We start from the raw sequence: 13,404 nt of genomic DNA on the forward strand, positions 1-13,404 counted from the left end.
CTTAGAAAAATGATAATTTTTGTTAAAATAGCTTAAAAATTCTGTTCAATAATGTTAATTATAGATAAATGAACTATTTGCATTTGTTGGTTTTTGGCTTTGGTTTATTAAACAATGAAAAATTGTAACTGATAACGCGGAAGTGTGAAAAAGTGTGTAAGCAAAAATATCAATGGCAACATTGTGTCGATACAAGCAGATGCATATGCATATATATTTATAAATTTGGGTACAAACACATAAAACACGGAAATGGCGCTGAATGATGAGCAACTTGTATCCCTAGTGCGAGATAAAAAGGAGCTCTACGACAAGAACAACCCTCTGTATAAGTTGCAGGGAAGAAAAGCGATGATATGGGAACAGATGGGAAAGGAGCTGGGCACAAGTGGTGAGTGGGAGCTATATTTACTAGTATTTAAAATTTCATAACAAAGTTATTTTAAAGGTGAGGTATGCAGACGGAGGTGGTTAGCTCTTCGCGATCGCTATGGCAGAGAAGCCAGAAAATCAGAAGCACCATCAGGCAGTGGAGCAGACTACCAGAGGCCGTGGTATCTGCTTGAAAGCATGTCGTTTTTAAGGCCGCATGTTATTCCTCGACCGTAAGTATAGTTGGAATATTTTTATAAAGCGATAATTAATAATGTTTTTTTAAAGAATTAGGTGCTCACAAAATGTATGCCCAGCAGTACTTTCGCTTACGCCTTCAACTGCTACTACTACGCTCTCACCGTTGCCAATAGTGCCAGAAGAAGAGTTTTTGGATGATGTAGATCCACCATTCCCATCAACATCAGCGACATCTCCACCCCAGTCACAGCGAACTAGAGGAAAAAAACGGGACTGAAGTGCTGAGGTCGAGAATGGCATCTTGGAAGCGATCGATCTTTTGAAAAAGAGATGCCTGGAAAAAGAAAACAAACCAAACAACTCGGCGGACTCCTTCGGTTACATGATTGGCTCAATGGTTGCCAAAATGAGCGCAGCTAAGCAAGCCCGGGCCATGCAAGGAATCCTCGAGGTTATATTTAAAATAGAGCAGGAGCCGGAATGAGGGTTTTTTTTAGTTTGAATTTTTTTTGTATTTTTATCTTAGTTTGAATTTTTTTTAATTTAGCTTTATAATTCGTTGAATTTTTTTTATTTTTATCTTTTACTTCATTTTTTTAAGTTTACTTTTAAGAATCTATGAATTTTATAGCATACGAAAAGAAAGAATGTGGAATATGAATACTGTGATTTTGTAAATATATAAACTTTGTACCTGAATTTTGAAATAATAAAAGAACTACTTGAAGATGAAAATATTTCCAAATATTTTTAACTGCATAAATTTACAGTTGGACTTTATATTTGTAAGTATATTTATGTATATAAATTGCATAACTAAAAGTTCGTAAATAAAATTCATAAATAAATAAACATAAATAATAAAATAATTCATTATATTTATATTTGTTTCACTTCACATGTCTTTCAATTTTATATGTAGGGTCCGCCAATGGAAAGGTCTATGTCATCTTGGTATGGTAAAGCTCCTTCATTTATGAAATAATCAGCAAGCCTATCGCGGATATTAAATGCATTTGTTGAGGCTCTCCGAATTGTAGTCCGTATACGTGGTAATGACGATTCACTATTAATTTCTCGTCGCCATTCCCCACAATGAACGATGTTGCCTGGTTCTTGTCGATCAACATAATTTTCAGGGCAATACCAATGATTGTGATCGTTTAAAATTATAAAATTGTGTAAAACAATGCAGCCCAGCACTATTTTTTCGCAATTTTTAGGGTCACATTCAATCGTGGTGCGAAGAATTCTCCATCGCGCCGTTAATATTCCAAAGCTGTTCTCTATTACTCTACGCGCTCTTGAAAGGCGATAATTAAAAAGCCGCTTGGTTCTTGGTAAGTTAAAACCGGGATATGGACGCATCAAGTTTGTTCTCAATGGGAATGCAGCATCACCAACGAAAAAATGTGGTAATGGTTGGGGCGATTCCATAGATATACGCGCGGGAGGCGGTAGTGGCAAAGTATTTTGCATCAAGTTCTGTCCAAACGATGAAAGTTGAAAAATGCCTGTAAAATATACATATGTATTAGGTGAAATAACTTATTACATTTAAATTTTATTACCTCCGTCACTCTGACTACCATAACTCCCGATGCTTACTGCAGTGAAAGTATACTTGGCATCACAAACGGCCATCAGAACGATGCTAAAGAATTTTTTGTAGCTGTAATACATCGCACATGGAGGATGGTTCCATGTGTAGAAGTCCACGCAAGTGGGGAAAGTTACTGATCGCCATTCACTTGGGAGTGGCCAGGACGATTCTTCTACATATGGTTCAAGCAGCTCACAACGGCCGGGATTAGCCCACGTATCCTCTGGGTAGCTTCCGAACACCCGTTCGGGAGTGAGCTAAAGTGAGAAGGCGAAACATTCCAGGATAGCTGGTTGTGCGCTGGGTTTGGGACCCGCCACTTAAAAATCTCCCCCAATGAAAAGAATTGCAAAGCCTCGGATGAGAACTGCCTTTACTGATGACGACCCCTGCAAACGAAATAAGGAATATGATTTGAGGGCATGCACCTGGAATGTCCGGTCCCTTAATGGGGAAGGTGCCTCTGCCCGGCTGGTTGATGTCCTCGTGAGAGTAAAGGCTGACATCACTGCCATCCAAGAGATGCGATGGACGGGGCAAGGTAAGAAAACCATAGGACCTTGCGACGTGTACTACAGCTGCCATGTAAAGGAGCGCAAATTCGGTGTCGGATTTGTTGTGGGAGAGAGACTTCGTCGCCAAGTACTGTCGTTCACTCCGGTGGACGAGCGTCTCGCAATAATCCGCATCAAAGCGCGATTTTTTAACATCTCGCTAATTTGCGCCCACGCCCCGATGGAAGAGAAGGACGATGCGACCAAAGATTCCTTCTATGAGCGTTTGGAACGTTCCTATGAGCGCTGCCCCCGCCACGATATAAAAATCGTGCTTGGCGACTTCAACGCCAGGGTGGGCAAGGAGGGAATTTTTGGTCCCACAGTCGGAAAATTCAGCCTGCACAACGAAACATTTGGTAACGGACAGAGGCTGATCGACTTCGCCGGGGCCCGAAACATAGTAGTCTGCAGCACCAGATTCCAGCATAAAAAGATACACCAATCTACCTGGCTGTCTCCTGATCGAAAAACGCGAAACCAGATCGATCATGTTGTGATAGATGGAAGACACGCTTCTAGTGTATTAGATGTACGTACGATCCGAGGACCCAACATCGACTCGGCTCATTACCTTGTTGCAGCCAAGCTGCGCACACGCCTCTGTGCAGCAAAAAACGTACATCTACCTACGCAAAGAATGTTCGACATCGAAAAGCTGCAATCACAACAGACAGCCAGAAGATTCGCCACTCGACTCTCACTCCTGCTCTCGGAGAGCACTGCCCAACAAATCGGCATGCGCGAGCAATGGAGCAACATTTCTCGTTCCCTACGTACCGCCGCCGAAGAAGAAATCAGATTCCGGCGAGCCCGAAAAAACCATTGGTACGACGAGGAATGTCATGCTGCCGCAGAAAAAAAGGATACCGCCTATAGAGCCACGCTGCGATCGGGCGCAACGCGAGCCATGTGGGATCGCTACAGAGAGCTGAAAAAGGAAGAGAGACGTATTATCCGACAGAAGAAACGAGAGGCCGAAATACGTGAGTGCGAGGAGCTTGAGATGCTGGCCAACAGGAACAACGCCCGAAAATTTTACCAGAAAGTTCGGCGGCTTACAGAAGGTTTTAAGACCGGGGCGTTTTCCTGTAAGAACAAAGACGGCGATCTGGTGACTGACGTACAGAGCAATCTTAAATTATGGAGGGAACACTTCTCGAACCTGTTAAACGGTGCATGCATCAGCTCCTATGCTGAATATGGTGGGATGAAAGCATGCCTGCCGATTGGAATTTAAGCGTGCTCTGCTTAATCCATAAGAAGGGCGATCCTGCAATTTGTGCCAATTAACGCGGGATTAGTCTTCTAAATATCGCCTATAAGGTTCTAGCGAGCGTATTGTGTGAAAGTCTGAAGCCCACCGTCAACCAACTGATTGGACCTTATCAGTGTGGCTTCAGACCTGGAAAGTCTACCATCGACCAAATATTCACAATACACCAAATCTTGGAAAAGACCCGTGAAAGGAGAATCGACACACACCATCTTTTCGTCGACTTCAAAGCTGCATTCGACAGTACGGAAAGGAGTTACCTGTATGCCGCTATGTCTGAATTTGGTATCCCCGCAAAACTAATACGGCTATGTAAGATGACGTTGCTCAACACCAGCAGCGCCGTCAGAATTGGGAAGGACCTCTCCGAGCCGTTTGATACCAAACGAGGTTTCAGACAGGGTGACTCGCTGTCGTGTGACTTCTTTAACTTGATGTTGGAGAGCATCGTACGATCCGCAGAACTTAATCGCTGAGGCACAATTTTTTATAAGAGCGTACAATTGCTGGCGTATGCCGATGATATTGACATCATCGGCCTTAACAACCGCGCTGTTAGTTCTGCCTTCTCCAAACTGGATAAAGAGGCAAAGCGAATGGGTTTGGTGGTGAACGAGGACAAAACGAAGTACCTCCTGTCTTCAAACAAACAGTCGGCGCACTCGCGTATCGGCACCCACGTCACTGTTGACAGTTATAATTTTGAGATTGTAAAAGACTTCGTGTATTTAGGAACCAGCATTAACACCGATAACAATGTCAGCCTTGAAATCGAACGTAGAATCTCTCTTGCCAACAAGTGCTACTTTGGACTAAGTAGGCAATTGAGCAGTAAAGTCCTCTCTCGACAAACAAAACTAACACTCTACAAGACTCTCATCATGCCCGTCCTAACGTATGGCGCAGAAGCTTGGACGATGACAACATCCGATGAAGCGACGCTTGGAGTGTTCGAGAGAAAGATTCTGCGTAAGATTTTTGGACCTTTGCACGTTGGCAACGGCGAATATGGTAGACGATGGAACGATGAGCTGTATGAGCTTTACGACGACATAGACATAGCGCAGCGAATAAAGATCCAGCGGCTTCGTTGGCTGGGTCATGTCGTCCGAATGGATACAAACGCTCCGGCTTTGAAAGTATTCGATGCGGTACCAGCTGGTGGTAGCAGAGGAAGAGGAAGGCCTCCTCTGCGTTGGAAAGATCAGGTGGAGAAGGACTTGGCTTCACTTGGTGTGTCCAATTGGCGCCGGTTAGCACGAGAAAGAAACGACTGGCGCGCTTTGTTGAACTCGGCCAAAATCGCGTAAGCGGTTATCGCGCCAATTAAGAAGAAGAAGAATACATCGCACTTGACTTGGCTGGACATTTGATTGCAACATGCTTGCCATCGATTGCACCAACACAATTTGGAATGTTCCACATATCAAAAAAATCCTTCGCAATATCCCTGTACTGGGATTCTGTAGGTTCGCTAACGTAAACTGGAGAAAGTAGCCGCCAGATAACTTCACAAGTTTCCTGTATTATTTCGCGCACAGTCGTTGCACCTAACTTATAACTCCATGCAATGCTCTTCACAGATACACCTTGTGACAAATATCTAAACAACCAATAAGAAATAAATATTAATCGACTTGAAGCCTCGCTTTCTCAATATGTATACAGCAAAACTAAAGATAGTCTTTCCTCAGGACCAATCCGCTGTTTTGGCTTCCTCAAGGAACTGCTCACTAATTTTAAAAGCAGCTCATACACAGGCGGGGACATCCTTGTGTGTGAAAACAATTCATCAGGCTCCAATGTTTTCATTCGGCGGAACACTTGGATTTGATAACCACTTGTGCCCCAATTCCTATTTAATGGCCGAACTTTATACCTTCTGCACTTTTTTTGGTCCTTGTATTTTTTATATAAAATATATAGTTGAAATAAATTCAGAAACAACTCGCAAATTTCGATGTCTTCTTCGTCCATTTTGTCACTGATGTATTTTGTAAATATTGTTTGTATGTATGTAACCAACTAAAACAGCTGTTATCTACGGGAAATAGTTTTGCTCAGTTTTGTGCACGGTAAGGGCATGCGGTAAGGAAATTCCGTGCGGGCTTCACTGTTTTCAGCATTAGTTTTATTCGTCGAGAGAGGACTTTACTACTCAATTGCCTGCTTAGTCCAAACTGACACTTGTTGGTAAGAGATATATGAGTTGGATATTTGAGTTTTGATCTATTTTGTTTGAGATATTTTAAAGTAAATACTATTGATAACTATTTTTAAGTTAAAAAAAGTAATGGTTACCTTCGTTAACCACTATTTTTATTTTTAGTTTGCTTTAACTTACTCTGTTTGTTGTTTTACAAATGTGCTTTTCTTATGCGCTTTTTATGCTGTATTAAAAAAATTCAATATTTATACTTTTTATTTTTTTATCTTATTTATTTGTTTATCAAACACACAACCAAAAAGTTATTTTACCGTGTTTGAACTCATGACTTCTTTTCTTAATAACAAAATAGTGTAAGTACATAAAGGTAATGTTTGTGGAGTTAGCAGAGGGACTCAGTAGGATATAAAATATATTTAATGTTGAAGTTGTGGAAGTATAGAAATAGAAGAGGAGAGAAAAGGTAAAAATAAATATATACGTGCATATTATTAGCAGCTACAGGCAACAAAGTAATGTATCAGTTCACTTCTAAAGTGCGGTGTGCTTCTGATTGTTTTGATTTTCAGTGCTCAGAGGTTCCAAAGACGGACAGCAAGGATCAAGAACTGACGTTCTAATACTAGGTAACTGTATTTCATACTAAGTAAGTTAAGAAATCGAGACGATTTTGCAAATTGAAATTGGTCCATAAGGTATTTGGGCTCCAGAGAAGTAATGACTTTGTGGAGAAGTTTTAAACATTTTAACCTTAGCAAGGCATTAAATCGTATGGAGAATATTAATTTAGAAAAAGCGGATATGTGCTCGGGGTGTTTTATACAATACACGTATCTAGCAATATTGTTGTAAACGACATTAAGCGTACTACGACATAGACTATCACAGTCGTCATACAGTTCGAGACCATAAAGTAACGTTGGTATTAAGAACGTTTTTGCTAAAATCAGTCGAATTTTCACTGGGGCAAAGTGCTGAGTAGTCCATAATGATCATATCATACCATAGACTTTGCCTATTGTGCTATAGATGTGGTTATTCCAAGTCAGATATCTATTCAAAGTTATTACTAGGTTATTTGCAGTGTCCACAAATTTTATAATTGAATTGTTCAGTTTCACTTAATTGCAGTCGTCAAGTTTAATTGCCTTTTTATAAATAACGATGCATTGTAATTTGTTTGGATTTAAGAGCAACCCACTATCGCAGGTCAACTTGTTAACGTTTTCTAAGTCAGTGTTGAGATTATTAATACATTTATTGATGGACACAAAAGGATAGCTAACACACAATTGAACATCATCGGCATAAACATGAATATTACAATATTTTAGTAAGTTTGGAAGACCATTAACGTATAGTAGAAACAAAAGCGGACCAAGAATAGAACCTTAGGGAACACCCTTAGTTATAGGCAAATAGCAGGATCAGCTGTGGCTGACATATACAGCTTGCGTACGACCACTAAGGTATGATTTTATAAGACTCAACGCTGGCGGTGAAGAGTAGAATAATTTATCAACTCAAGTAGTCCGTGATCAACAGCGTCGAAAGCTTTCGAATGGTCCAGAAGCGTTAAACAAGTTACGAGGTTGTTGCTGATGTTAGGTAGGTAGGGTGGTTGTCGTAAGACACACTTAGACCTTTCGCAGGCCCATTGTGATACCACTGGAGCTTATCCTTACTCTACGTGTTCCTTTTCAAACCATCCGGTTGCTTTAATAAACGAGCAGAGCTTCGTTAGTTTTAGATGGGCTATATTCGCTACATCGGCTAGAAATGCTGTATCAAGAGTGCGCAGCCTTCTCATAGCTAAGCTTTCACACTCACATAAAAGGTCTCAGACTGTTTCCTCTTCTTCTGTATTAAGACAGCTTCTACAGAAATCGATGTACGGGAGTCCTAACCTTCTAGCGTGGCTGCCTATTAAACAACGACCAGTTAATACACCTATCATTTTTCTTATAGATTCTCTGTTGAATCTTAGCAAGATCTTCGATCGACCGCTGTTCCAGTTCGGCCATGTCTGTCTGCTTAGTTCACATGTTGTGAAGTTTTGCCAGCTTGTATTTACCTTTTTGATGGTTTCCCTGTCTATAAGTAATTTACAAGTGGCTATGGGCATGGGTATCAGTGCCTTATCCGGTTCGAGATCGAGCGTTGTACCGGTTCGTGCAAGTTCATTCGCCTTGCGGTTTCCTGCAATATTCCTGTGTCCTGGTACTCAGATAAGATGCACCTTGTAGCACTTAGATACGTCATCTAGTAGTTTAAAACATTCTAGAACTGTTTTTGACGAGTGCGTTTTGGATTCCAGCGCTTTTATTGCTGCTTGACTGTCCGAGTAAATGAAGACTTCATTTGTGGATAATACTCTCGTTTTTATTTCTTTAAGTCCCTCTTTTATGGCAGTGACTTCCGCCTGAAATACACTGCAATGATCAGGTAAGCGAAATGATTGGCATACTCCGAGTTTGTCGGAGTAGACCCCTCCACCTACTTTGTTGTCCAGTTTTGAGCCATCTGTGTAGATGTTTAAGTCATTTATCTTAACAATGATCCCGTTATCCCATTCCTCTTTGAAAGGAAATACTGTGACAAAGGATTTATTAAAATTGATGTCCTTGGTCCTACGGAAATCCGTTGTGCAGGGAATGCAGGGGAATTGTTCTAAAATTGAGGAGTGTCCTCTGTGGTTCGTTCTGAGTAGGCCGAAGGCCGATTTCTCTTAGTCTGAGAGTTGCTTTGGCAGCTGTTTGCTTACCGTATTGCTCTATTGGTAAAATGTTACGCATAATATTTAGTGCATATGTGGGTGTGGTTCAGAGGACCCCGCAGATGCAAAGACTGGCCATTCTTTGTACGTGTACCATGGTTCTTTTAATGTACAATTTATCTAAAGCCGGCCACCATACTAATATGCCGTATATTAGGATTGGTCTGACAATTGCTGTGTAAAGCCAATATACGATAGATGGGGAGAGACCCCAACTTAGTCCTATCAGCTGTTTAAAAGAGTATAGGGCTATTGCCACCCTTTTTACTCTATCTTCGACATTTGTCTTCCAAGTTAGTTTTCGGTCTAGTATTAGACCTAATTAGCGGGCCTCATCACTAAATGACAGTGCCGTTCCAACTAGAGTCGGAGGAGCTATATTTGGAATTTTGTGTTTCCTGGTAAATAGGATGAGTTCCGTTTTATTGGGGTTGACGCTTAGCCCATTTGCTTTTGACCAGTTTTCAACCATGTTTAGTAAATCTTGCATGACTTCTCTAAGTGTATTGGGAAATTTCCCTCTTACTACCATTGCAACATCGTCCGCATATGCTACGACGTGTTGTCCTCTCTCCTCTAGGCTCTTTAGCAATGAGTTTGGTGCCAGCACCCATAAGAGAGGGGACAGTACACCGCCTTGAGGTGTTCCTCTGCCAACTTTTTTCTTGATCTCTGAGGCCCCTAGGGTTGCGATCACAAATCTGCTCAAGAGCATGTTTTTGATGAACTCAACCAGAGCGCCAGAGATCCCGAAATCCGTCAGTGCTTTTATTTTGGTATCCGGTAGGATGTTGTTGAACGCGCCCTCAATATCTAGTGTGAATTCTTTATTATACATTGACTTCTCGATTTCTGTAACAAGTGAGTTAAGTGCTGTTTCAGTAGATTTCCCTTTACAATACGCATGTTGTGAGATACTGAGCTTATTAGGGCTGATGTTAACCCTAATATGCTCTTCTAAAATTCTTTCTAATGTTTTTAGCAGAAAGGAGGATAGGCTAATTGGCCTGAAATCCTTAGGTGTTGTGTGCGAACTTTTTCCCGGCTTAGGGATAAAGACCACTTTTACCTCTTTCCATACTGATGGGACACTTTTAAGTTTCAGAGCAGCCTTAAATATGAATGTTGTATTTGGGCCGGGAATAATCCATCTGGACCCGGTGATTTAAATGGTTTGAACGTGTTCACTGCCCAGGTTATCCTAGTTTCAGTGATTATTTCTTCAATGTCAGAGTTTGGTCTTTCTGTACTATTGTTGATTAATACGTTAGATGATTCGTTGCTGGGAAAGTGTGTGTCCACTAGCAACTTCAGAGTTTCGTCACTCGAAGTAGTCCAACTCCTATCCGGTTTTTGGAGGTATCCAGTGGAAGAGTGTTTTTCTGAAAGGATTTTACGCAGTCTGGAAGCCCCTGTGGTTCCTTCGATTTCTCCACAGAACGTTCTTCAACCAGACCTTTTCGCTTTCCTAACTTCTTTTTTGTAAATTTTTAGCTTACTGTAATAGCAGTCCCAGTCTTTACTCTCTCGTGTCGCTTTCCCTCTATTAAACTGTCTTCTGCTGTCGTTTCTTAATGTAGTCAGGTCTTCTAACCACCAGGGCGGCTTTTTCTTCCCCTTATACTTAATTAAAGGGCAAGCCTTGTTTAGCGCAGTTCTACAGACCTACCTAAGGATTTGTACGTGTTCGTTCAATGAATTTCTGTCTTCAATAGTAATATTTTGGAAATTTGGAAGTCTTTCCTTAAGTTCCCGTTTATATATATGCCAGTTGGTCTTTTTCAAGTTCCTGCTGGTAGGCGGGGCCCGTGAGTTGTTTCCCCCAAATTTTATTTCTATGTAGCGATGATCGGAGTAAGAGTGTTCATTCAGAACCCTCCACTGCGTCATCTTTTCTTGCATATTCCGCGTAATAAATGTGGGTTCGTTGCCTTTGTTACACACCTAAAGCTTACTTCATAGACGAGAGACTCACCTCGTTCGTTTATATCCGAGCTCCCCCATACGGTATGGTGGGCATTGGCATCACCTCCTAGGACTAGTTTGCGGTTGTGTGCTTTGCAGTCTTCCACAAGGTTTCTTATTCGCGGCGACAGCAGTGGACCTGTGGCGTCTCCGGCCAAATAGAACGAGGTTAGCCAGATGTTGCTTCCGCTCACTTCCCAGCTAACCGTCGTAGTATCTACGTTACTGCAATTTTGAATCATAAATATGTTAAGAAGTGCTTTTGCCATTATGCATGCTTTTTTAGTACCTTCACAATTGGTCTTGTATACTTTATAACCTGATGTCCTCAGACCGCAGATTTCGCCATTCCGTACCCAGGGTTCCTGGATGAGGACTACATCCGGCTGATCTTCTGCCAGACGATCCAGGAGGGCAAGGCAGGCTTCCTTACAATGATGTAGGTTTATCTGCAGAAGATGCATCAGCTGTTAGCGTTATGTCTGGGTCTTCTTTGTTTCGCATAAAAGTTCCCTTTCGGAATACTTACGCTGTTGTACAGAATACTTAGCCTCCCGTTCGAAGTACAACCTCCCTAAGCCCTTTTCTGAGCCTGAAGGGGCGTATTCTTCTTCGGTGGGATGGTCGTCTTCGCTCATTGGCTCGGTTTCGCTCATGGGTTCTAATTCGCTCATGGACTTTGCACTTTCCTTCGTGGTGAGAAACTCAATTGCATCCGTGTCGGTTTTATAAATGTGAAGCTTCACCTTTACAAAACCGTATCTCAATTGCCCATCGCATTTCGCTAACGGTTCAATTGAGTTTTCTGTGAGGAGCAGGAGAGCCTGCATGGTGGCGCGCTTCTGCTCTTTCGATTCTTCCACGCTGTTTTTGTTGGTAAGTGTTTTGACATACCTCCACTCCTGCGTTGGGATATCCGGATTGCAGACCCGAATGAGCTTCATAATCTCTTCCGGGTCTTCGACGGTTGAAGGTAACCAAACCCTTGCTCGCGGCCTGGACGGAATATCCTTCCTGTCTACGACCACTAGCTTGGCATTTGGGTACACTTCGCCGACTTTGGAGATGCCCTCTTTATACAGCTGAACCGATCTCTCATCGTCGGACGCTATTATTTTTATCTGGCCTTGGCGCCAGCCTAAGTCTTCGCACGCAGGCGGGGGGCTGGGGTTTACCAGAATAACCTTCAGTGCCACTTTCGTTAACTCAGCCTCGATCCATTTCCATTGGGCCTTGGGGATCATACCTTCAGGATGGTTCTCGTCCAGGACTCCCTCACCAACCTCCCTCAACCACCCTCACAAGCGGCCATCCTTCGGTACCAGAGCTAGCAGTGGCAGTGCTTCCGGTCGGGACCGTTTTTGGGAGCTGAATCGCAGTTGACTGTCGGGCTAGTGCACTACTTGTACTTGGACCAGAGACCTGCATGGCTCACTGTTTTCTTGAGTTGTTCATACGCAAAATTTCTTGCTCATATTCAGTCAATTGAACCAAAATATTTGGTCAAGTGCAGTCAGCTCATGCAGGCGAACGCGTAGTTCAGCTCAGTCAACACGTATGATCTAATGTCTTCGGCTCAAATCTAATCATTGAATAGAAAGCAGCATTGAATGAAATTAGCATCGGGCTTTGCGTTCAAACGATCAAACTTGTTCAAAGAAGTAATTGTCATTATTGTAAATAGCACATGTTCGAGCAAACGAGCGTTGGCGTACAATGTACGCTGTAAATTGCGTTTCGTATTTGAAAGGATTAGTTGGTTTCAGCAATGTTTCCTTATTTACATTATTTTCTTTCGTGTTTTATTATAAGTTTTAAGAAAAAAAACAAATATGAAAATATAGTGTTTTTACTTTAAAATTTTGCTTTTACTTTGCTATCGTTAGTTACAAGCAAAAACTCATGCGGGATCATACGTGTTCAAACCGGCTCATTTGGCTCTATAGCCCTTTTATTCTTGCTCAAAAAAATGAATGTATAGTCGAACGAGCAAATGCCCGAAACGGCTGCTATGAAGACGATTGATGATAACATCGGAGAGCTAAAACGCAGCACATGATTTGATTGAGCTGAAATAAACAATGACAATAACTAATTTGAACAAGTTCGATCGTTTGAACGCAAAGGCCTGTTTTTTTGTTCAAGCGAAGCGTATGAATGTTTTACACTGAGCCGGTGCAGTTCTCTGACTTGGACCTGTCTCCAGTTCTGGTTGTGTGGCAACTGTCCCCCCTTTCGCTGAGGCTGTCGCTGTGTGTTTCGATCGCTTATTAGACCGATGGATGGCGTTTTCTTCGAGCTCAGTGCGACCGTTGCTCTTATTGCGGAACTGTCTATTAGAAGGAGGACCGATCTCCTTTTTTTTATTTGTTTTTGGATAGTCTTGCATTTTTGGACCCACGAGTGTCGGAGAAAGGATGTTCGCCCGTGCATAGCTCCAAACTACACGGGTAAGGCTAGTTATTACGGAGGGCGCCAGTTATCCATAAG

At 42.1% G+C, this 13,404-nt stretch overlaps 1 protein-coding gene across 1 annotated transcript; it reads right to left on the reverse strand.

Annotated features, from left to right (window-relative positions):
- Window positions 1–1,443: 1,443 nt before the first annotated feature.
- LOC128869902 (uncharacterized) lies at window positions 1,444–2,256 on the reverse strand. Its single transcript, XM_054112501.1, has 2 exons — window positions 2,145–2,256; window positions 1,444–2,087 (listed from the first exon to the last, which is right to left on the reverse strand). Exons 1-2 carry the CDS (start codon window positions 2,254–2,256, stop codon window positions 1,486–1,488), a joined length of 714 nt encoding a protein of 237 aa, XP_053968476.1. The 3' UTR covers window positions 1,444–1,485.
- Between the last annotated feature and the right edge of the window lie 11,148 nt (window positions 2,257–13,404).

Source organism: Anastrepha ludens, chromosome X (genome assembly GCF_028408465.1).
Source record: "Anastrepha ludens isolate Willacy chromosome X, idAnaLude1.1, whole genome shotgun sequence".
NCBI lineage: Eukaryota > Metazoa > Arthropoda > Insecta > Diptera > Tephritidae > Anastrepha > Anastrepha ludens.

Coding starts and splice junctions, on each gene's coding strand:
- LOC128869902 (XM_054112501.1), bottom strand. CDS start 2,256: ATGTATTACAGCTACAAAAAATTCTTTAGCATCGTTCTGATGGCCGTT. Junction 2,088..2,144: donor TGGTAGTCAGAGTGACGGAG/GTAATAAAATTT, acceptor TATATTTTACAG/GCATTTTTCAACTTTCATCG.